Source organism: Lissotriton vulgaris, unplaced genomic scaffold, assembly GCF_964263255.1.
Source record: "Lissotriton vulgaris unplaced genomic scaffold, aLisVul1.2 SCAFFOLD_650, whole genome shotgun sequence".
In the NCBI taxonomy this organism is placed as follows: Eukaryota; Metazoa; Chordata; class Amphibia; order Caudata; family Salamandridae; genus Lissotriton; species Lissotriton vulgaris.
The window spans coordinates 137913-164203 of NW_028245951.1; the positions used below are offsets into that span (position 1 = coordinate 137913).

At 45.5% G+C, this 26291-nt stretch overlaps 1 protein-coding gene across 2 annotated transcripts in view; it reads left to right on the plus strand.

Annotated features, from left to right (window-relative positions):
• Positions 1-26291, plus strand: part of LOC147666208 (transcription elongation regulator 1-like) — a 377596-nt gene that overhangs the window by 117309 nt on the left and 233996 nt on the right. For both annotated transcript variants that reach the window (XM_086949207.1, XM_086949208.1), the window contains exon 4: positions 13921-14039. In XM_086949207.1, the coding sequence (XP_086805333.1) occupies positions 13921-14039 (119 nt within the window). The remainder of the gene's footprint in view (positions 1-13920; positions 14040-26291) is intronic.

Consider the following 26291-nt stretch of genomic DNA (forward strand, 5'->3'; position numbering starts at 1 on the left):
TCCATTGACCCCGAGTTGTGTGATGTAAGACATGGGCTCCCCATCCTGTGAGGGATGCGTCTGTTGTGAGCACTACTTGTGGAACAGGCTCGAGGAACGGCCGCCCCTTTGTCAAGTTTTTGGTGTTCCACCACTGCAGAGAGTGATGCGTGCGGCTGTCGACCAACACCAGGTCTTTTAGTTGACCTTGAGCTTGGTTCCACTGTTGTGCTAGGCACTCTTGTAGTGGACGCATTTGCAATCTTGCGTGTGGTACTATGAAGATGCAAGATACCATCATGCCTATTAGTCTCATGAACACCCTGGCTTGCAGAGACTGTTGGTGTTGAAAAGTGGCGACTAAGGCTTGAATGCTTTGTATCCTGGCTGGACTGGGATACGCTAGGGCTGTAGACATGTTTAGTGTAGCCCCTAGATACTGATGTACATGTGAAGGCTGCAGGTGCGACTTGGTGTAGTTTATTGTAAACCCTAAGTCGTGCAACGTTTGAACTGTCTGATGTGTGTGTTGGACATACTGCTTTTATGAGCCAATCGTCTATATAAGGGAAGACATGTATTTGTTGTCTTCTGAGATGTGCTGCTACCACTGCTAGGCACTTTGTGAATACCCGTGGTGCCGTTGTCACTCCGAATGGAAGGACTTTGAACTGATAGTGTTGTTCTTCCAGTACAAACCTTAGATACTTTCTGTGAGCAGGATGTATGGGGATATGGAAGTAGGCGTCCTTTAAATCTAGTGTTGTAAGGAAGTCGCCTTGTTGCAGCAGTGAAAGCACTTGTAGCGTGATCATATGAAAATGATCTGATTGTATGTAATGGTTGAGGGGCCTGAGGTCGAGAATCGGCCTTAGTGTTCCGTCCTTCTTGGAAATTAGAAAGTATAGCGAGTAAACCCCTGTTCCTTGTTCTTTTAAAGAAACTATTTGAATAGCATCTTTTTGTAGAAGTGATAGAACTTCCTGTTGAAGCAGAGTCAGATGGTCTGTAGACATTGGACGCTGCCTGGGAGGTATTGTTGGAGGGGTTGCTGTAAGTTCTTGGCAGTAGCCATGTTGGATAATCTGTCTTACCCTCTTGTCTGTTGTAATGGAGTTCCAGACAGGCAGGAACTGTGTTAATCTGCCCCCTACAGGAGTGGAATGCTGTGGGGGTAGCAGAGGGAAGTCACTGTTTTGTGGCGGAAGAGGATCGGTTGCTATTGTTACCGCGACCACTTCCTTTGTTATTATTGCCTCTGTATCCTCCTCTAACGTATCCCTTGTTAGAGGATGTTAGTGATTTGAAAGATGTTATAGTGTCTGCTCCAGGTTGTTTGGAGCCTCCTCTGTAGAAGGAGTGACGAAAGGAGCTTCTAGCTGGTGTAGACTGTAAAGCCCCATAGATTTTGCTGTGTCGGTGTCTTTCTTCATTTTTTCCAGTTTGGTGTCTACTTCTGGGCCAAATAACTGGTTCTGATTAAATGGTTGGTTTAAAATGTTGGTTTGCACTTCTTGTTTAAACCCTGAAATGCGTAACCACGCATGTCTCTTAAGTATGACACTGGTATTTACAGCTCTAGATGCTGTGTCTGCAACATCTAGCGCGCATTTTATTGAGGCATTGGAAATTAGCTTGCCTTCCTGTATAAGGTCATTTGCTTGATCTTTGTACTGATCTGGTAGGTGCTCAAGTAGTTTATTTAATTGATCATAATGAGCCCTATCGTAACGAGAGAGGAGGGCTTGTGTATTTGCTATACACCAAATGTTTGTAGCTTGTGCAGCTATTCTTTTACCTGACGCATCAATTACTTTTGATTCTTTGTCAGGTGGGGGTGCTTTGCCAGAAGTTTGAGAGTTTGCCCTCTTCCTAGCATTGGCCACAACTAATGAGTCTAGTGGTAGGTGTCCTTTAATGTAGACTGGATCTGTGGGTGCCGGTCTGTATTTTTTTCTCGATTCTAGGGTTTAATATTTTAGTGCGCACAGGGTCTTTAAATACCTCTGGAGCGTGTTTGATGACCCCCCTTGATAATGGGAAGAATTTGTGCAGACCGCTGAGACTGCTAAAAGGTATCTAGGAGAAAATCCTCCTCAATGTCATCGGAATGCATAGGGACTCCATGGTAAACAGCAGCTCTGTTTAACAGATGACCAAAACCAATGGTATCTTCTGGAGGGAAAGATTTTGATGGGTATGACTACGGTTCAGGAATGTCAGGCACATTTTGTGGGTTTGAAAAGTCCCATATACCCTCATCTACATGGTATGAGTCAGGTTCTTGAATGTCCTCCCCTCCACCCAAATTGTATTCATCATCATTCTGCTGTGGGGAATGTGATTATAATGGAGAATGTACAGGAGAGATTTGAGGTGATATGTGAGGAGGAACAGGAGAAGGAGGAAGAGGAGGTATAGGAGAGGAAGGGTGTATAGGAGATGTTGCACAGTCCTTTTTCTGGGCAGGAACCACAGGTGTGGGTGGTGCATCTGCTGGTCTCTTCTTGTGCGGTGTAGCACCTACATGACCTGTCTTTGCGTCTATGTAGATTTTCTTTTGTCGAGGATCTGGTCGGAAAAGTTCCTCCTCCTCTACAACCTTCTTGGGCGTCAATTTTTTTCGGTACCAGGGGAGGTTGTCGTGTGTCTTTAGCCTTGGGAGGTGTTATAAAGTCCGGTGGCATAGTTTTCGGTGCCAAAGGTGTCGTTTTCAGCTTTGTAGGCATGTTCGAGGATTTGGGCACCTCGGAATCAGGCTTTGTTTTCTTCGGCGCCGAAGATGTAGAAGTGAGGCTTCGGAGCCGGTGCTTCTTTCGGTTTCGGTACCGGTACGTCTTTGTTTCGGTGCTGGTACTATTTTAGGTTTTGGTGCCGAAGGGTCTTTTGGCTTCGGCGCCGAGGCATCTTTATTTTTCGGTGCCGATGGAAGAGGCTTGCTCGGTGTTGAGGCACTAGAAGGCTTAGTTGGTTTCTTCGGAGCCGGTCTGGAAGGCGTTGCTTTCGAAGCAGGTATTCGGTCTCGACTGGGCCCTTTGGGCGGAGTGCTGACGTTTGCCTTCAGTTTGGGCAGCATATGTGGTAGAGGGGCAGTAGTACTCACGCGCTGACCCGATGGAATGGAGTCATCGGAGTCGTCTGCCTCTGATACGATCTGGAGATCAGGTGAGTCTTCTTCGGGAACGAGGGGAACCTCTTCATCGGAGATGTCTTCCGGTGCTGGAGCTGATCTCCTCATTTCGTGTCGACGGACCCTCCGATCCCGGATCGCTTGCTTCCATCGGAAGGATGCACAAGCTGTGCAGGTAGACTCGCGTGTTCCGGCTATAGACAGAGGTTGCAGACCTCGTGGTAGTCGCTATGTGGAAACTTTACTCGACATACCGGGCATCTTTTGAACGGAGTTCTTTCCATGTGGTGTAGGCCGCACGGCGTCGGTAGGCCAAACGGCCCGCGTCGATGACCGGAATGGAACTGATGGCGTCGAAAGTATTATAGTAGATGTCGAGGGTAGTTGCCAGAAGTTTGAGGAAGTTCTGCGCTTCGAAGTTACTGAAAAGTGTTTTAATAGCCGAAGCGGAAAAACTTTCATCCGAACCCAGTGGCGGAAAAAAACAATCTTAAGGATGGAGCCGATGCCCATGCGCAGTACTGTGCAAGGGAGGAGTCGCCTATCTCATGACTACAAAGACTTCTTCCAAGAAGACAACAACCTGCAATCATCCGAGCTCAACACCAGGTGGCGATCTAATGCATAGTGTACAACTCTGCAGCTCTACATGCCAAGAACAGATGCATACTGGTAAGTAGCATTTTCCTTTCCTCAATAGGATTACATTGACTGTTTTTCTGTGTAAAGTTTTGAAGTGTGGAGTTTGAGAAACTAAAGAAATTCTTTAAAATTGCTAATCTAACAAAAACGATTTTACTTACCTGTTTTCAGGAAATGTCCCAGAGTAGTATCTAGGTATACTACCTACTCTGTGTAAGCCTAATAATCTCAAAAGTTACTTACCTGCTATTTTACTGAAAAACCTATTCAAGTCTATGTACTGCATTTACTAAGTATTGCATTTCTCTGCAGCCGTACTGTAAATCAAATCAAAATGCATGTACAATTATCATTCAAAGTGTATTTCAATTGCATTACTACTGTTAAGTACTTATTGCTTACCTGTGGCAGGCTGGCTTTGTTCTAGAAAATAAAATAATTAAAAGAATGTTTATGCAAAAACAATTGGTCTGAAGTTCAGTCTTTGAGTATGTGAATTAATTTGCTGATTGAGTCTGTACAACAAATGCTTAACGCTGTCCTCTGACACTGCCTTACTGCTAGACCACACTACCACAAATAGAGTACGGTTCTATCTAACTTTACCTCTGCCTACCTTTGGGGTTTCACTGGACTCTACACACTATACTTCACTTTGGTATAGTAGATATAGGGCCAGCTTCCTACACCACCCTTTTTTCATCCCCCCCCCTCCCCCCCACACACACCCCACTCACAACTGCGGCGTTACTCCAAAAAATAACTCTGATAAAGAGCCCTCTCGCGGAGCCCTGGGTGACTGCAGCGCCTCCCCCACGAGGAGCAGGGCTCGATGATGAAACATGACACCTGCATGGGTGTGTGAGGACGCTTTTTCCAAAAGGAGTATTTCCCCCACCTCTACAGTGCTCGATCGCCAACCTATCCTGTGAGTAAATCACCCACAGTCTTACCCAGCGAGTGGAATAGGCCTGTTTTTTTTCTATTTTCTTTAGGAACAATTACCCATATGTGACAATATAATAGGGGGTGTACTAAATCCAAGGAAGGGACCCATTGGTCCCAACCTTTACCTACCTAGGGGCCACCCCATGCCTTGCCTCCTCAGACAAGAACCGGCCAAGAACAAAAGGAGCCTTGCCGAAGCTAAGACTAGGACGACGGACGCCCACTCACTTGGCCCCACCGCAAACCTGCAGAAGCAAGATCCTGGTGTGTCCTGCATCCAGCAACCTCAAGAACCCAGAGGACCTGCCCTGCCTTCCACAGAAAAGACTGTCTCCTGTGAACACCGGATTTGCTCACCAGCAGACTCTGGCTCCGGCCAAATCTGTGAACCTGCACTCACGGCCTGAGTTCGAGTGGCCTAACACCACGAGGAGGTCTCCCAGGCGATCCTGACCTGAGATCTGGTGATCTGACCTGCCTAGACTCTTCCGGGGAAGCCTGCAACCTTTTTCTGGAGGATCCCCGCGACCGGAGCTAGTAAGGAAAACCCAACGCCCAAAGACACCCCTGCACCCGAAGTCCCACAGCCTTTGGTGACCCAACCCACTGTGTCCCACCCTCCACGGGCATCCCAACTTACCTCTCAAACCAGTGGTCATCTCCAGAAGATCTTCGTCCCCGAGCCTGCAGTCTTTGTTGAAAACTGAGATCCCCATTGAAACCAACAGGGCAACGATACCAAAACCGCACCCTGCACCCAGCCGCCCCTCTGCCGCTGCGGGTGTACTTTGTGCTAATTCTGATACCCCCTTTGCCCTGAGCCTAACACCAGGAGCTTTGCTACCATAACCGTGTTGCCTGCTCATAGGCAGCCACCAACCGGAAGCCCCCATCCCCCTTTGGATAACATGGGGCCTCACCACTCTGCACCCGGCCGCCCTAGTGCTTCTGAGGGTGCTTAGATAGTGCTTCGAGAGTGCATCCTTGACCCTGGGGGAACTCTGGTTCTAACCCCAGAATACCAACTCCCAACCTGTAAACCGATAACTCTATTTTTCGCCATAGGATTGCATTGACTGCTTTTTCTTGAAAATTGTTTTAAGTATGGAGTTGATTTGTCTGGAGCATTGACACAACTTCAAATGTACTAAAAGTGATTTACTTACCTTTTGTCTAGGACATGCCTCAGTGTGATATCGAAGCGTATCGCACTGATTTGAAAAAGTAATCTGAAAAGTAATCCAAAAAGTAACATGTAAATTAATTTACAAAGTAACTGAAAAGTAATCTCAAAACAGTAACGTATCTGTAGTTCATTCAACTGCATTTGAACCTGCATTCAATTGTAAAACATTGCACAAGAATTTTGCAAAGCATTTATTTCACTTACCTGCACCATGCTTGGGTTGGTTCTAGAAATAAAATAACTAAATATTTTTATAGAAACAAAATTGGTCGGAGTTAAGTTTTTGAGTGTGTGACATCATTTTCTGATTGAGTGGGTACAACAAATGCTTAACACTACCCTCTGATAAAGCCTTACTGCTAACGCACACTACCACAAATAGAGAGTAAGGTACTATCTACTTTTACCTCTGCCTACCTCTGGGGTTGCATTGGACTCTGTGCACACTATACTTCATTTTGGTATTGTATATACTGAGTCAGCTTCCTAAAAGACATCTCTGTCCAGAAGTGGCTCTACCTTTTACACCTAATAAAGGTAGTTTTTAAATTTCCTACCTTCTGTACCTTGCAGCTTCCAAAGCCCACAGGAAGGATGTGTCTGAGACTTGTTTCTTCAATATTCTTGTGGTTAAAAATTTCTTAGATGGCTTGAAGTGTTATTCTCCTCTGAGGAGGCCATCTCTTGTGAGCTTAATGTTGTCTTGGCCAGAATAATGCCTCTTACTTTTAACCCTATTCACATATCCACATTAAAGCATTTTTTTGGGTCCTCTGTTACCTAGCTGTGATCACGTGTATGGTTAGTGGTCTTCAAACTCTGAACTTGCATGACATTTTTACAGGTTTCATTCCAATAAGGTAGTAACAAGAACACGCCATTCACTTTTGTCCAGCATTGTTTGAGATTTCCATGTAAATCTATCTGTTTCCTTGTCAGTGTACTTCAAAACCTACATCTCCATCATAGAGAGATTTGCATGCTTCAGAACTCTGATGTCTGTACTAAAACGATATCTCCAGGCGAATTGTCGCTTGTGGTATGCTGTGTTAACAGTTGGAAAATATAACTTTATCAACCTAACTTTAAGGCTTATTCCACAACCGGTAATGCTCCACTGCAACTTTACTATTAAATGTACCTTTCCTGTATATACATTATGCATTGACTTGCAAGATTCGCCTATACTTCACAAGACACTGTTGGTTGGATTCAGACTCCAAAGCATATTACCAACCTGACCAGCCTGCTTTAAGGGAGCCCATTTGGTCAGCTGGTTTCTTAGGATTCTTGTTCTCCTTCATTTTGGGAGTTGGTCCCACATTTTTACGGAACTGTCTTGCTATTCTTTTCAAATACTAACCATGAATGAAAATGCAGCGATGCAAAAAGAAAACCTACTTGTAACTCTAGGTACGAGGCATATGGGCTGCAGACCACAATCTTTTGCATTAGATCACCATCCGGTGGTGTGCCCGGATGATTACACTTTGTTGTTGTCTTGGAAGAGTCTTTGTCTGCTGGGTCACTCCTCCCTTAGACCGTAGTGCGCATGGGCATCGACCCCATCCTCAGATTGTTTTTTTTCCGCCATCGGGCTCGGATGTGTTTATCGTTCGGTCCCGTTACCGATCTTTTTTTGAATCCATAAATCAATCCACAACATCAACTTCGTCTTCGATACTGATTCCGGTTGCCTGCGTCGAAGAGAGGACTCACTTCTCCATTACAGCGCTAGTCGGGCCCAACTGCGCCATTGGGCCTTTGGCTCATGGAAAGAACACCGTTCAAGAAGTGCCCTCAGTGTGGACACAAATTTCCCCACACCGACCTTCATGAGGTTTGCAACTTGTGCTTGTCCCCAGAGCACGAGGGTCGAGACTGTGAGGCCTGTGCTTCGTTCCGGTCCAAGAAGACAATCAGGGACCGTCTAGCTCGAAGGGCTATGGAGCAGTACTCGTCGTCGACACCAGACCTCATCATAGACGAGGCACCAATCGAGGTAGATGTCGAAGAACAGCAAGAAGACGTCTCCTCCGAGGCTGAAGAGTCCGCTTCCGGAGAGGAGGATCTATCCGAAGATGACGATCTGCTTCCAGCTGGTCAACAGGTCGTGAGTAAGAGCGTCGACCCTCTTCACCTCCCCCCCCATTCCGGGACAGGCTTCGCTTCCACCCCTACCCTCGGGTCCGGGTGCACACCGATTAAAAACTTCCGATGCCCCGCCTTCGGGCTCGGCAGCGAAGAGTGTTAAAAAGCCTCAGGTCGACTCGGGCTCGAGTCAGACCATCGTTCGGCACCAAAGGAAGTTCCGAAACCAAGTTCGGCACGGAAAGATGTTCCAAAGGTTACCGAAACAAAAACTACGTCGGTACCTAAAAAATCGGACCCGAAAACGGTTTCCATAACTAAACACATTTCGGCACCAAGAACAGACGAGTCTAAACACTCGGCAGCCAAAGCTTCGGATCCAAAAAGCGTAAATCCAAGCAAAAAGCAAGATAAATCTTCGGAATCGAAAGCAAGACCCGTTCCAAAGATAATAGACACTATAAAAAATAAACCTGACAGCTCTAAACCTCAGAAATCGACGCCGAAGGAACATTTACCAGTGGAGGAGCTTTTCCTGCCTGATGTAAGGCAAAAGACTGTAAAAATTCACCCACAAACTGGACAAATATATACAGTGCCTGAAAAGAGGAAAATAGACTGTCCTAAACCATCTCCTGTTCCTCCAAAGAAGCATATTCAGACTGTACCCACAAGACCTCCCTCACCACAAGTAGAAATACTAGATATTTCTCCTGCACAGTCACCAGCTAGTACACATAGTATAGTTCCACAGGAGGAGGATTATGGGGATACATACTCTCAACACAGTTATCAACAAATAGAGGACAGTGATGACCCAGATAATATGGCTAGGTCTACCACAAGACGAGGCATACCAGTCTAGACCATCTCCACCAGATGACACCATTGGGTTCACACAACTCATCCATAGAGCAGCTACTTTCCATGGAGTAGACCTGCATACAGATCAATAGAAGAAGATTTTCTTATGGATACATTGTTAACATCACATAGAACCACTACCATACTGCCAATACTAAATGGAGTGGTAAGGCACGCACCAGAAATATTTAAAGGTCCAGTCAGGGCCAGGGTAACTAACCCCAGACTGGAAAAAATATATAAAGCGGCTCCCTCTGATCCTGCATACATTAAGGGACAGTTGCCACTAGATTCGTTGGAAGTGTCGAATGCGAGAAAGAGAGCCAATTTGCGGTCAACAGTGGATGCTCCACTTCCTGACAAAGAATCAAAGCTTCTAGATGCCTCAGGGAAGCACACACTATCACAAGCTGCCAACATATAGAGGATTGCTAACACTCAAGCTCTGTTAGCAAGATATGACAGAGCTCATTATGATGAGCTAGAGTCTCTCATGCAGCACCTGCCAGAACATTATAAGACTAGAGCTGCTGATTTAATACAAGAGGGCAAGGTTATAACTAATACCTCCATAACATGCGCACTAGACACTGCAGATACAGCATCTAGAGCGGTAAACACAGGAGTACTGTTGCGTGGTACAAGCCAGTATACTAAACCAGCCGTTTGACCAACAGCATCTTTTCGGTCCAAAGGTAGACGGTGCCTTGGAAAAAATGAAAAAAGACACGGATACTGCAAAATCAATGGGCGCTTTACAAACACAAGCCCATAGACCTTCCTTTCGTCGCTCCTCCTATAGGGGTGCATCGAAAGGCTTCCAAGCTGACAATACCTCCTCTACATACAAACCAACCAACCAAACCTGACCCAGTAAGGGATACTATAGAGGAGGGTATAGAGGAAATAATAATAAGGGCAGAGGCAACAACAATCGCAACGCCTCTACTCCCAAACAGTGACTTCCCTTCAATCCCCCCAGACCATTCCACTCCGGTCGGGGAAGATTACAACAGTTCCTACCTGTCTGGAACTCCATTACAACAGACAGGTGGGTGAGACAAATAATTCAGTCAGGTTATTGTCTGGAGCTCACTTCCACTCCTCCAACAATTCCACCCAGATAACGTCCTATGTCACAAGAGCACCTCTTATTACTAAGGCAAGAGGTACAATCACTACTGCAAAAGAATGCGATAGAACTAGTACCAAGGGAACACCAAAACACAGGGGTTTACTCCCTTTATTTTCTCATACCCAAAAAGGACGGGTCTCTCAGACCAATTCTGGATCGAAGACCCCTAAACCAGTACCTACATTCAGACCATTTTCATATGGTCACATTACAACAAGTTTTACCGCTACTAGAAAAAGGGGACTTTCTTGCTACATTAGACCTCAAGGACGCCTACTTCCACATTCCCATTCATCAGTCTCACAGAAAGTATCTAAGATTCGTGCTAGGTCAGCACTACCAATTCAAGGTGCTCCCCTTCGGAGTGACAACAGCACCTCGAGTATTCACAAAGTGTCTAGCGGTAGTAGCAGCACACTTAAGAAGGGACAACATTCATGTATTCCCATATCTAGACGACTGGCTAATAAAATCCAAGTCATACAACCAATGTGTACAGCACACGCATCAAACAGTCTGCCTGCTGCACAAACTGGGGTTTACAGTAAATCAAAACAAGTCACATCTACAACCGTCCCTATCTCAGCAATACCTAGGGGCCACAATAGATACCTCCAAGGTAGTAGCGTACCCAAACATAATAAGAATACAGGTTTTGCAGAATCCTATACAAAAATTCCAAACACAACACTCACTACAAGCTTGAGTGTTCATGCAGCTAATAGGAATGATGGCATCTTGCATTTTCATAGTGCCATACGCAAGACTACAAATGCGCCCCATACAAGAATGCTTGGCAGGTCAGTGGAATCCGGATCAACAAGACATAACAGATCTGGTGGTGGTAGATGACCGGACGCATCGCTCTCTGCAATGGTGGCACAACAGAAACCTTTCCAAGGGCCGGCCGTTTATAGAGCCAGTTCCACAAATATTACTGACCACAGACTCATCTCTCAGTGGATGGGGAGCGCACTTACAAAATCACACAGTACAAGGAATATGGACAATGAAACAAAGAGTACTCCACATAAATTATCTGGAGTTACTAGCAATCTTTCAAGCTCTAAAATAGTTTCAACATTACATATCAAACAAGGCTGTATTATTCCGGACGGACAATATGACAGCAATGTATTACATTCAGAAGCAAGGAGGAACACACTCCCTACAGCTCTCCCGGCTGGCGCAGAGCATTTGGAAATGGGCCATTCCTCAAAACATTTTCCTGTTAGAAGAGTATCTACCAGGAGTTCACAATCAATTGGCAGATCTGTTAAGTCGTCAGACACAACAGATACACGAGTGGGAGCTTCATCCTCAAGTTCTTCAACCATTCTTTCAAATGTGGGGACAACCAGATATAGATCTGTTTGCCACACAAAACAACTCCTAATGCCTAAGCTTCGCCGCCAGGTACCCACACCCATTATCCAAAGGCAATGCGGTATGGATGAACTGGTCAAACAAATTTGCGTACGCTTTTCCTCCTCTCCCACTAATTCCATTAGTGGTACGCAAACTAAGACAATATTCTCTCACATTGATTCTAATCGCACCAACGTGGGCGAGACAACCATGGTACACAACGCTACTGCAGCTCTCTCTAGTACCACACCACAAACTAAAACTCTCCCCACATGTACTAACACAGAACCATGGAGAGATTATGCATCCAGACCCAATGCAGCTCAATCTAGTGATTTAGCTCCTGAGGTCCTAGAGTTTGGATATCTAAATGTACCTACTGAGTGCATGGATGTCATTAAAGAGGCAAGACGTCCTACCACTAGAGCATGTTATGCAGCAAAATGGAAAAGATTTGCTGTATATTGTTCAAACAACAATGTGAACCCCTTGGATGTTTCAATAAAAATCATATGCTATCTATTACATCTGCAAAGATCTAATTTAGCATACTCTTCAATTAGACTGCATCTACCAGCTATAGCGGCACATCTCCAAAACAGACAACATTTGTCACTGTTTAGAGTACCTGCAATCAAAGTGTTTATGGAAGGAGTTAAACGAATAATTCCTCCTAGAATACCACCTTCTCCAGTATGGAATTTAAATGTTGTTCTCACAAGACTTATGGGTCCACCATTTGAACCATTGCATAATTGTGAGTTACAGTTTCTTACATGGAAAGTTGCCTTTTTAGTAGCAGTTACATCACTACGAAGAGTGAGTGAGATACAGGCATTAACAATTCAAGAACCATTTATACAACTTCCTCATAATAAATTGGTTCTCAAAACAAATCCAAAGTTTCTGCCAAAGGTCATTTCACCATTCCATCTCAACCAATCCATTGAGTTGCCAGTATTTTTTCCACAGCCGCAAACGGTTGCAGAAAGAGCTCTACACACACTAGACGTAAAAAGAGCAGTTCTATACTACATAGATAGGACAAAACCTTTTCGTAAAACTAAACAACTGTTTGTGTCCTTTTCACCTCCACATAAGGGCAATCCGATTTCAAAATCAGGTATTGCCAGGTGGATTGTTAAGTGTATTCAAATTTGTTACCAAAAAGCAAAACGCACTTTAACCATTCCTCCTAGGGCTCATTCCACCCATAAGATAGGAGCATCTATGGCATTCTTAGGGAACATCCCATTAGATGATATCTGTAAAGCAGCTACATGGTCTACTACACACACATTTACAAAACACTATTGTGTAGATGTGCAGGCAAAGCAACAAGCAAGTGTGGGCCAGGCTGTACTAAAGACATTATTTCAAACTACTGCAACAGATGTGGGTGAGCGCTGATAAGGGAGAAACTGCTGTGCAATCTATGCAAAAGTGTGTGGTCTGCAGCCCATATGCCTCGAACGTAAAATGCTACTTACCAGTATGCATCTGTTCTTGGCATGTAGGGCTGCAGAACCACACATGCCCACCCACCTCCCCGGCTACCTATATCTGTTCCAGTATTATCTTATTTAGATACACAATACATGGTCATCCATATCTGTAATGATACAACTCCATCATTTGCCCAAATGGCGAAAACAATCTGAGATGGAGTCGATGCCCCTGTGCACTACGGTCTAAGGGAGGAGTCACCCAGCAGACAAAGACTCTTCCAAGACAACAACAAAGTGTAAAAATCCGGGCCCACCACCAGATGGTGATCTAATGAAAAAGTGTGTGGTTCTGCAGCCCTACATGCCCAGAACAGATGCATACTGGTAAGTAGCATTTTCCTTCGGCATCAGGGAATCTTCAATACTGCAGATGAAAAGCCTATTGTAGGAATCTTGCTTTGACATAAACACTCCAACTTCTTGGCAATATATCTAAAGTGTTGGGAGGGATTTACATTATTCCATCATAAGGAACGGAAGCAAAAGACACTACAACACAAACTGGGAGATGAAAGCTGCTTGCTCCTTAAAGTAGCATTGTATTTTCATCAGCAACCGATTGCATTTGCATTTCTTGTTGCATTTTCCTCCGCTTACATGTTTTTCTATTGTCATTTGGCCTCAATGTTAGGACTCATGCTTCACTGTTATGTTCTAAATTTTAGTTGGAACTCATTTTAAAAGTAACATACACATTCTGTTTAGTTCACCATTTGGAAGGCTGCATTTGTATTATATCTTCATTTAAGCTGCATTTTTTTCTGTAAATATATATTGATATATGCATTGAAAATTGCTCTGGGATCTTGCAAAAAGGGTCAGATCTGTTCCTGATATTTCTGACTGAAGTGGAGATTCTAACGGAGCAGAGCTTGGATTACTAGTAAGCAGTGTTTCCGTTTTGCTATTTTGTCAGTGTGTAATATATTTATCATTACCTTCACAATATATATATATTTTTTTTACTGGGAAGCTAAAATTAATTTGTTATACAGTACACTGTATTGTGTGAAGGGTGTGTATATTGTTGCTGTTATAGTAAGATCATATTTTGTTTTGGTTACCGTAGGTATTTGATCAATATGTGAAAACCAGGGCTGAGGAAGAGCGTAAAGAAAAGAAAAACAAAATCATGCATTCAAGGGATGAGTTCAAAAGAATGATGGACGAATCAAAAATTAATCCCAGGTATGTGAATTAATTAATGGTTTGCCAGAAAATACTGATTGTGCTGACTAATTCTGAAATCAGATCTTGCGTAACTCCTAAATTTATAGTTTCAGCACTTCTCAGAGTGATTACCTCACTTTTACTTCGTTTGTCAGAAACTAGATTGGTGAACTATAAAAACTCTAGACCTTTGATGTGGAACAATATACATTTTATATTGGAGAGGTGTGGTATTAAAAAAAAAAAAAAAATACATTTATCACATGACCATAGGACTAGGCCCTATGGGGGCCCCACTGTCTTTCAGCACCAGCCTGCATCAACAGAAAACCTTTGAGCTGATGCAGCCCCCACCCCCGGGTGCTGCTCTGACAAGCCTGAGAGAGCTTTAAAAGCAGAAGATCCTCTCAATGGCAAAGCAACCCTCTGCTTCAAACCTGACATCAGAACCAAAAAGTTCATTGATGCCCAAACTACCTTTAAATCCCAAAATACCCTTGATGCCCAAGCAAGTGGCGTCAAAGACCCCATCGGATATGAATGTGACTTGGAGTCCTTGACAGCTACTTCCAAACTGAGGCACTTCACATGTAGATCTCCTTGCCAAACTTTGAAATGCATAATTCTCAAACTTTACCTCCAGGTACCTCACCCAGTGGTCCCTGAGCAACGCATTGTGGACAAATTTGTCAGGGATTTTTGCTTAGGTTTCCTGCTTCTCCCACTCGTTCTATTTGTAGTGCTGAAGATGCAGTAAACATCTCACTTTCATCCTCGTAGCACCCCCCCACCCTCCCCCCAAAAAAACCTGCAGCCCTGGCACAGAGCATTAGTCAACACAAGAAGCTCCCCAACATGGAAATTAGTGCGAAATCAGACACCCAGACCCCAAGCACCTCAATCTAGCCCTTAGACATCTACTGATGTAGAATTTGGTTTACTGTGGACATCTTGCACAAATTTCGTATACCAACTGCACTTTTTCAGCCAAGTGGAAGGGATTCAGCTGTTACTGCATTCCTCCGCATCTGGACCCCTTAAATCTGCTCTCCAGGATGTCATATGCTATTTAGGTCATCTCCAGAAGTAGGCCTCGCACTTCTATACACCTTCCCTTAGCAGCTATAGCAGCTAACTTGCATGATGGAGAGCCCTCCTCCCCCTTCCACATACCAGTGATTAAGGCCTTTATGGAGTATCTTAAAAGGGTCATCCCTCTCAGTTCCCCCTGCTTCAGTGTAGAACTTAAATGTAGTCCTCACTAGACTTATAGGGTCTCCTTTTGAAGCCCTCCACTTGTGACCTCTACTGGAAAGTCTTATTTTAAATTGTTTTAATTTTTTTATCATTGGGTGGCAATTATTTCTCTCAGTCCTTAGTGAACTGCAGGTACTCACTTAACAAGAACCTTTCATTTTGTGGGTTCAAAGAGTTCTTGAGGCGGTTTCTGTTGCAAGGTCTCAAAAAATGAGTCTGTATATATAACAGTAATGTCAATGGCATGACCATCTGGTTACCTCATGAAAGTTCACTGTATCATCGGTCAAAGAAATCCTTCACAGAATGGTTTCGGGATACTCTGGAAAATACCCTCCTTAGTCAGTTTGAGACAGCACTGTGATCCATTTTTTTTGACCAGCATGATAAGCTTACAGTGTGACCCAATTTGCTGCTTTTGTTAATTAGATCAGTCTTTTGTTTGGGAACCGAAGAGTTATTTTTTCATGGGACTGTTAACACTCTGCCTAAATTCTTGCTCATGGCATAGGAACTGCTGTGCATTCTGCTTGCAGTGGTGAAATCAAATCAGGCTGTGAATGCTTAAAGGACAGATGCCAGGAAGCTGTGCCCTCTGCTGCAGGCTCCAATGCTCTTGTGGCAGGGACACAACCTTCCTTCACATGTTTTTTTTAAGCTTTCAGACATTGATTAGCTGGATGCTCAGGAGGATTCTGTAGTCAAATGATTGTCTCATGCTGAAATACTCTTCAATGGTCACAACCTAGACACTGTGACGTTTGCCTTTGAAGTCTCCTTCAAAGCTGAACATATTTGCAGAAAGGCTCTTGACATCAAATGCGTTGAAGTAGAATAGCAATGAACGTAAGTAGGAGGCTTTAAAGACTGTTACATGAAATTCGAGGGTGGTATCATGGAATTCCCTGGTCTTTTCCCTGTATCCAGATCTTTACTCTTCCTCAAAAAGGACAGTTTAGCCTCAGGCAACCTCTCCCTCTTGGTCTTTGAACAGCTTATATGACATTGTTTAACATATGTTGCACTTGATAATTTGAGAATAGAAGACATACCACAAACTGTGTTCATCTTTTGAAGAATTAGCTCTAGCACAGGAAAACTATCTAATAAAAAAGGCACAGTGGTGAAAACAGCAGCCTGGGAAATACTCCCATGTGTAAAAATAAAATTAGTACTTATAAGCCAGGAGAGGAATGCTTTTTGTACGTAAATGTGCAGAGCTCTCCCAGGATGAAGTCTACAGTGAACTGTACCTTCAGTTAAGGATCTATTACACAGTTCGGGTCAAAATTCTGAACAATATGACTGGCTGCTGTGTTCTAAACTAGTGGTTCCTAACATTTTGACATCTGTGGAACCCCACTTAATAATGACCGGAATCCCAAGACCCCCACTGAATCATTAATGGAATTCAGGGACCTCCACTGAGTCATTTCTAGAAGCAGGGGACCACAGCTTAAGCAATTTGTATGATTTTATCGTCAAAGCAATACACAAAAGTACATAAAGTATTCGTCAAACACATTATGAAATATTTTATTTAATTTGAAAACAATGTGTGGGATTGACCAGGTGGCTGCTTTACATATGTCCATTAGGGCAATGTCGCAGTTTTCTTTCATTTGAAGAGGGACCTGGGTTTTAAAGGGAGGGCTCTCTTGACTCGGTTATAACAGGTTTGGATATATTGAACTATCCAGCTACCAAACATGCTTTGCATATAGGCTGATCCTTGTGAGGCTTCATGAAGCACACAGAGTTGGCCTGACCTAGGAAAATGCTTAGTCAGGTCATTGGAATACATGAGAGCAGGTTTACCGTCTAGAGTGTGTAGCGCTTTTTCAACTACCGAGTCTGGTTGGGGGGAAAGAAGACGGAGTATTTCTATTGTCTGGTTAAGGGGGAAATTAGATACCACCTCAGGCAGAAAAATAGGGTCGGTTCGGAGTATTATTCTCCCCTTATGCACTTGAAGTGTAATTACGAGTTCCATCAGAGCAGCAGAGATGATACTATACGTTCGGGTCACCAGATTGGGACCTCTTGATCTCGAGGGATAATCCCCCTCAAGGACCCTGTTTTAGTTTGGCTTTTTGCAAGAAGTTCAATTCTACTTTGTCATCTGCACTGATAAATAATAGCAAATATGCGTATGCTTTAAGCAGGAACCTACCCCAGATGGCAGAAAGATCACCTTGAGCTGTAATTTTCAGCTGTCTGCAACTTTGCCTTCTGACTTCATGGAGTTGACAAGCTCATCTGGAACAGCAAGGAAGTTTTTCTTGGTTGCATCTCACATTACTCAAATGAAATGCACAACAGAAGATACTATATCTGTAATGAAGAAAACCATTGAATGAAATATGCTGTAAATTTGAAGATTAAACATAAAAAATTTCCAGAGTCCAGCTCAAAAAATACCGTAGCTACTTCTACCAGTGTGTTCATAAACACTGGTGGCAGAGGATGTATCACAAAGGTGCCTACTTTCTAGCTGAAAATCAGTCAGCCAGGGCCAAGGGTAACAAAAAATGTTTAGGAGCAGTATAAAAGGCTTGAGTGACCACCAGCGATTTCTTCAGTCTACCTGTACCTTCCTCCCTGAGGAGGAGCACATTTAATTATCTTCCTACATGGCTGAGTTTAGCAAAGACCCATTTTATAGAGACTGGTTGCAAACTCTGATTTGCTGCTAAATCTCCTGAGGCACAGCCGGGAGAAGGGACTGCTAGCACTATTTTAGACTTTGTGTGTTTATTAATTGCTTTTAAAAGTTCATTCACTGTACCTTACTCCTCGCACAGCGAAAAAACGCTGCCGAGGGCGGGGGTTTGTTGTATTGCTGAGGCACAATTGGCCGGAACAGAAAGCCACGCCCACCAACCGTAGCCACGCCCCTTTTTCGGCAAAACGCGCGCTGAACACGAGCGCTGCGTCTTTGCTGCTAAATCTCCTGAGGCACAGCCGGGAGAAGGGACCCCTAGCACTATTTTAGACTTTGTGTGTTTATTAATTGCTTTTACAAGTTTATTCACTGTACCTTACTCCTCGCACAGCGAAAAAACGCTGCCGAGGGCGGGGGTTTGTTGTATTGCTGAGGCACGATTGGCCGGAACAGAAAGCCACGCCCACCAACCGTAGCCACGCCCCTTTTTACTCCCCACCTCATCCCTATGTAAGATGTGCCCTTACAGGAAGCACAGCGGACGAGCGCAGCGGGCGCGACGAATGCGCGCCGAAGGCGCGCTTAAGGCAAGCTCGTCTGCGCTCGTCCGCTCCGAGACCGGGCCCAGGGCATCCCCCCCTGCCCGAGCTCTCCCGCTCCACAAGGCAAACAGATACAGCAGAGAAACACTCATGCTACTAAACCCTTTGGCAGGCAGAGCTAACTGCCCTCGTCTAAGTCCCCACTTTGAGTCCGAGACCAATAGTCTATGTCCCAACTGCCTAGGGCGCCTGCCTCACATCAATCCCCTTCCACTAGTTTTACATTCGAACCCTGATCAGAACACAGGATATAGGCACTTCCTGCCAACACACGCCGTCCCCAAACAGACCATTAAGGGAGAACTAGTCAATGGACTATTAAACGTCAGGTCTCTGCCGAAACACGCCACTGAAATACAGCTTTTGGTCGAGTCCAACCATTTGGACATTTTATTTCTGACTGAGACATGGACGGCTGCGGGAATGGAACTAGAGCTAGGGCCGGCCTGCCCGCCAGGATACAAGATCATTCATAAACCTAGGACCATAGGACGAGGAGGAGGAACAGGGATCATCTTTAAAGAGGAGCTAAATGTTGCTACCTTAGATGTCGACATGGTTTCATGTGCTGAAATACTTGGGATATCGATCAGACATGACTCAGGCCACTGCCTCACGAGCCTAATCTGCTATAGGACTCCGGGACATATCAACGCAACACAACAGCAGGAATTGATTGTCGTCATCAACAACATATCAATCTCACACAGCAAACTACTGGTACTAGGAGATTTCAATCTTTGGGATAATGACCAACTACACACGGCCTTCCACAATATCACCCACTCTTGGGAAAACTTAGGGCTGAAACAGTGGATAACTACCCCCACACATAAACAGGGAAATACACTGGATCTAATATTTGCTGCAGAGGATCTTATTACAATGAGAACAACGCTCCCAGTAGATTGGTCAGACCATCACCTCCTACTTTTCAACATTCACACCTTGACTAATACAGGACCTACTAATACACAGAGCAGATCCTTTATTGGACGCGATTGGAAAGGCCTGCTAAAAAGGAAAGAGAAAGGAAAGTTCAATCTCCATCACATTGGGAATTCGTTCAACCCAGAGAACGACATCACCACTAACTATCTCATGTTGTGTAAAGAAGTAACCAAAAAGCTCGACGATACTGTACCCCTGAAAGTAATCAGGAAAAGAGGAAGACCCTCCGCGCCCTGGTACACGGATAACCTGAAGGCACTGAAAAGAGCCTGTAAAAACGCCGAAAGGATGTGGAGAAAAAATTACTCGGAGCCGGAGAAACTGATATGGAGACAAACCATTGTAAGATATAAAAAAGATATAATCGCAGCCAAAGCAAACTATTTCGCCGACTTACTACTCCACAGCTCTAATAAGTCCCGTGACACTTTCAGGATAATCAGAGAGTTATCCAATCCGGATTGTGCGAACAGTCAAATTAAGCCCTCACAAGAATTATGCGATGACTTAGCTTCCTTCTTTCAGGAAAAAATCACTAAAATCATTGAGGGAATGAAGGGTGCTTCCATCTCCTCTGAGCAGGATAATAGTAACCCCGAGAATAGGGAGAAGAGCGAAGACAACGCAGGACGACCCAACCCAAAGGCTACCTTAGAAAATTTTAAAGTCCTTACAGAACAAGACTTCACAAAAACTGCTCTTAATACAACCTCAGGGTCCCCTTTGGACCCTTTGCCTCACAAAATAGTAAAGGAGTTCAGGGATGACCTTTTCCCAGTATTGCAACAGCTTTGCAATCAATCCCTCATTTCTGGCACAGTACCAAAAGAATGGAAATTGGCGGTTGTTACCCCCCTATTAAAGAAACCTAATCTAGACCCGAACTGCAAAAAAAACTTCCGTCCTATATCGCTCCTGCCATACCCTATAAAGATCATAGAGCGGTGGGTCAGCAGATCCCTTGCCCTCTTCCTAGAAACCAACAACATCCTGGAAGAGGAGCAATTCGGTTTCAGACCAGCTCACGGAACCGAGTCAGCTCTGCTGACAGTTCTGGATGACCTGCGCATGAGGGCGGACAGGGGGGAATCAGCAATCCTAATTCTGCTGGACCTGTCCGCCGCATTCGATACGGTGAGCCACGACATCCTGCTGACAAGACTAAAAAACATTGGAATCGGCGGAGTGGCGCTCGATTGGTTTCACTCCTATTTAAAAGACAGATGGCAGGCAGTAGCCATCCCCCCATATCAGTCGGAATTTGTTAAAGTCCCACATGGCGTCCCACAAGGGTCCGCAATCAGTCCGATATTTTTTAATATATATATGCAACCCCTGTTGGGCATTATCAAGGCCCACGGTATTAGCGTGATCAACTATGCGGACGACACGCAGCTGATGATTTCCCTTGATGGTGCCCAGGCCAACTCACTCACGGCTTTCCATACCTGCATGGCAGAAATGACACTCTGGCTAAACCAGAACTCACTACAATTTAATAGTGATAAAACGGAAATAATGCACTGCGCAGTTGGTAGAATTACCAGAAGTCTACCCACCGATTTCTGGCCCTTGGACTCGGGGGAGTCATTAACCCCAGTGAAATCAGTGAAGAATCTCGGAGTCAGCTTTAACGACTGTCTGAGCTTAGAGACCAATGTCAACAAGCAGATGAGTAGCTGCTTTGCTTTAATGAGAGGACTGCGAAAGCTGCTACCCCTCTTACCAGCGCAGGTCAGAACCACCATAGTTAGGAGCACCATTCTCAGCCGCCTGGATTACTGTAATGCTCTGCTTCTGGAATCCCCGGCCTATTTGATCTCCAGACTGCAAAGCATCCAGGCGGCAGCAGCGAAGCTGGCACTCTCCCGAGAGCGAAGATCCTCTACCACCCTCGCTCTAGCCGATCTTCACTGGCTACCTGTACATCAAAGGATCTGCTTTAAATCCCTCTGCATTGTCTTTAGGGCAGTACACGGAATGGGCCCCCGACCACTTCAAAAGAAATTCAAATGGTATATACCCACACGGTCCCTCCGATCCTCATCTTCCAACCTGATAAGCATACCCAGGATCAGGAAAGCCACTTATGGTGGCAGAGCTTTCAGCATAGCCGCAGCCCATCTGTGGAACAAATTGCCTATCGACATCAGGAAAACAGACGAACTGATGGCTTTCCGTAAAAAGGTGAAAACATGGCTCTTCCCCAAAGTTTAATCTCACCAGAACTTTATACTATCCCCCTCCTCTGATGCACAGTATTTTCAGCAATATGTACACAGCGCCAGGATGCCCGTAGGGTTGCAGAAGCGCTCTACAAATGCTATAAATAAATAATAAATAAAAGCCCCTTTCCCAGTATGTGCAAGGAAACCAAATCTATTCTCCTGGCCAGCAAATGTAAGGGGTATGCCTCTTTTGACCCATGAAATTATTGGTGGCAAACTTTCCATTCAAAGACACCAACTGAACAAGGGAATACACTCCCTGATAGCTTTTGTTTTTAATAAAAAAGAGAAACAGTGGACTGCATCACATTTACACTCAGCTACAAAAGGAGGAAGGATGGACTTTAGACTTGAAAGTTGCTAGCTTTCATATAACAATCACCATGGAAAGCAGACTCTTCTAGCTGCAGATTCCTTGCCTTTAAATTTCCCAGGCGTCGGGCTGGATCTGGAACGTTTTGCGTGAGCTGTGCTCCTGCGTGCTGTCGGGCGGCTCCGCGTGACGTTGTTAGCATCTGTTATGACATATGTACCCTATATAGGCCCACCCAGGCGTGCGGACGTCAGATCTTTTCTTTTCTTGCCAGTTAAGCGCTGATCCGGAGAAGAGTACCCCTCTGTCTTTTTTTTTGTAACCAGCTTTTTTGGACATTTTGTCAGACTTTTTTTGTCTGTCATCTAGATGTTCAGGGATCAGACAGTCTGCACCCTGTCACTGCACCATGGCAGTAAAGACCCCACTTTGTCTGCTTGTAGTGCCTTGCGCGTGACCATGATACAAAGTTGTGCTCAGATTGCAAGGCCATTGCACTGAAGGCCTTGCAGGTCCCATTTATGAAGCTCCTGGCAGTCGACACAGTTGAGCTCGACTCCTTGGAGAACCCAGTCCTATTCGAGGAACAGAAGGTTGTGGGACCACTACAGGAGCTCCAGGTCTCTTCTCATTCAAGGTCCTCAGGGAAGAGACCCAAAAAATCCCAAACTTATTTTGACTTACCCTCATCTTTCGTCCAACGACGAGACTGGTAAGGAGCATCAGTGCTCCAGTCACGTTTCTACGGAGCTGGGTTTGACTCCCCACCTCCCTCCATTTCCGGGAGCCAGAGCAACTCCTGCTCCAATTAAGGAACTTTACCAGGCCATGTGCTGTGTATTTGAGCGGGCCAACCCCTCCGGTGTGCTTTTGGGCCCCACGGGGTCAGGGAAGGCCCCACCAGGTTTTATGCCATTGGCCACGGTGCCAATTGACGGTCTCATGGATCTGACTCCAGATCGACGCTGGTCGTGCCAACGTAATCTTCCCCAGCTTCGGACCTAAAGTCGATGCCTCGGGTGCCTGCCATCTTCATTCTGATACATGACAACTCTGAGTTATATTGATGGCGCTCTGCATCGACTCTGGTGCCAGCAGAGCCCAGAGGTTCTATGTCGTTGCCGGTGCATTTTGAGTAAGTTTCAGGCATGGTTGAGGATTTGGAGGGGCCTATTGACCCTATAGAACAAAAATTATATGTTCCTCTGGAACAGTTGGGCTGGTATGAGGACTTGGGGAAGCCAGTAGACTGAACGCATCTCCAGATACTGGTATGCTCTCTTCACCTAGTGTGGCTACGGAGGAGGGCACATCTGTTGCCATGGTGATGAGGAGGGCAGCAGAGGTCCTTTGCCTTGAGCGCCCCTGTGTACTTCAGGACTAATCTTCTGACTGAGGTGCTTCAACCTGGTGTTTCCACGTCTGAACCCCTATTGCCCTTTAATGATGCACTAACAGATGTCGTCCTAGGCACGAGGTCCAAGCCTTGCATAGGGGCTGATGTGAACAGGACAATTGCACGCCGCCATTGACCTGCACCTGGCAATCCAAGGTTCCTCAGCCAACACCCCACCCCTGAGAGCTTGGTGGTTCAGGCTTTAACATCCCATGGTGCGTTCCCTTCCGCTCCCCCTGATAGGGAATCCAAGAGGCTGGACGCACTTGGAAAGATGTTTTCTTCTACCAGCCTGGCTTTGTGGTTGGTGAATACTACATACTTATTGGTCCGTTTCTCGCTTACCCTTTGGGAAACTGTTGCGCAAGTGCTGCCACAGGCCCCAGACAAGGTCCGGGCAATGCTCTCCCAAGCTGTGAAGAATGGGGGAGATGTAGCAAAATTCACCATTAGGTGTAGCTTGGACACAACTGACTCACTGGGCAGAGCTGCTTAGTCGACGGTGGCCTTAAGGTGCCACGCCTGGTTGAGAACGTATGGCTTCTCGGATGATGTCAAGGCTATCCTCATGGTCATGTCCTTTGACAGGGCTCGTCTTTTTGGGGAGAAAGCGGATTCTGCATCGGAGCGCTGCCAGGAATAATGTGCTACGGACAGATCCTTGGGCCTCTCCGTTACACCTAGTGTCCAGTCAGGCTTTTGCCCCTTTCGTGTCAACGAAAGAGGTTTTTAATTGCGTGAGCCATATCCCAGCCACTGTCCTGCGCTGACTCCCCAAGTTGTGTAAGAACGTGAAAACTGTTCTTTTCCTCCCCGGAATGGTAGCCAGGAGTATTCTGCCACTTATCCCTCGGCGGTACAAAAGGGGGTGGTGATGGACGGAGCATCTGAATCAAACACTCACACCCAGTAAAAAGATCTGGATTTAATCCATCACCGTTCTTTAGCCCACTCTGCCACCCCAGTTCAGACATGGCTATATGCAAATCAGTCTGACCCTGTGATTCAGATGCTCCGTCCATCACCACCCCCTTTTGTACCGCTTTTGGCCGCCATAAGTGTGGCAGGGTATGCTCAGACGTGAGTCCCTTGCTCACTTTGCCACTGGATTCAAGCAAGCCGTGCTGAAGACGGCTGGAATGCCAGAAACCGGTCCTCGGAAGCTTGTTTCCGGTCCAGGGAAGACATGGCTTGGCAGTTCGGGCTGGACTGTTCCCATGAGGCACAGGGTCAGACTAATTTGCATACAGCCATGTCTGAACTGGGGTGGCAGACTGGGCTAAAGAACGGTGATGGATTAAACCCAGATCTTTTGACTGGGTGTGAGTGTTTGATTGATTCAGATGCTCCGTTCATCACCACCCCCTTTTGTACCACTTATCCCTCGGCAGCAGCATCCTCCAAGCATTCCTAGTTTGGTTCGGCAAGGCCATGTTACTCCAGTCGAAGTGAGAATCTAGCTCCATCACCTCTACTGGAGGTCCATAACATCGGACAAATGGGTCTTGCAGATCTTTCAGGAAGGCTATTCTCTTCCTTTTCTTTCTTTTCCTCCCCCTTTACCGCCAACTCAAGAATGGCTGGCGGAGGATCATGTAGCATTACCCCACGAGGAAGTTACAGCCCTCCTGGCCAAGGGAGCTATAGAGAAGGTTCTGATTTCAGAAGTAGGCAGCCGCTATTACCGCTACTTTCTGATACCCAAATGGAACAAAGGTCTTCGGCCTATTCTAGACCTCACAACCGTCAATCTCTTCCTCGAAAAGGAGAAATTCAAGATGCTTACGTTGGGTCGGGTCTTGTCTGCTCTAGACTAAGGAGATTGGCTGGTAGCGTTGGACTTGCAGGATGCATATTTTTACATCCCCATTCCAATCCTGCTGGGTCACAGGTGTTGCCTGCGGTTCAAGGTAGACCACAAGCACTTTCAATTCATTGTGCTCCCCTTTGGCCTTACCAGCACCCCTCGGGTGTTCACCAAGGTGATGGCGATAGTAGCAGCTCATCTGTTCAGGTTAGAGGTGTAAGTCTTCCCCCATCTTGACGACTGGCTGTTGAAGCTGCCTTTGCCCCAGGCTGTCGTCTCCTACCTACAGACTACTGCGAACCTCCTGCATACTTTGGGGTTCTCTATAAACATTTCGAAGTTGCACCTGACTCAGACGCTCCCTTTCTTCTGAGCTGTACTGGACACAGTTCAGTTTCTGACTTATCCTCCTGAGCAGCGAGCCCAAGATATTCAGGCTATGATGCGATTTTTCAGACTCTAGCCTGAATTTCATTGAGAATGCCTGAGGCTGCTGGGACTCATGGCTTCCTGCATCCTGTTAGTAAATCATGCCAGATAGCGTATGCAGGCTCTACAGTGGGACCTGAAGTTCCATTGGCTGCAGCATCAGGGGAATCTCTCAAATGGGGTCCAGATCTCGGAGCGTGCTGCAAAAGATCTGCAGTGGTGGTTGACAAACCGCGATTGAGTCGGAGATGATCATTATCATTGCTTCTAATTGCCCATTGAAGAATCCTAGCATACTGTGGGCACAGGAGCCACAATGTGATTTTCCACAGAAGCAAGTTCTCCAGCCGAATGCTTCCCCAAAGCAGTATATTTTTAAACTTGATTGCCTGGCTCCTGAATACCTCGAATTTTGGGCTTGAATCTTGCTTTCAACTGCTTTTGTACAAGAAGCCTGCAAAGAGATCTTCAGTGAGAACCTTGTATGCTTTCATGTTTACAATTATGCTCTTGGTATCTAGAGATGCAAATATATTCAACAATGACGCATTACTACTTCATTTGCTATATATATTTCTAAATTCGACCTAGAGTAGTGGGATTTAAGCGTTACACGACTCCC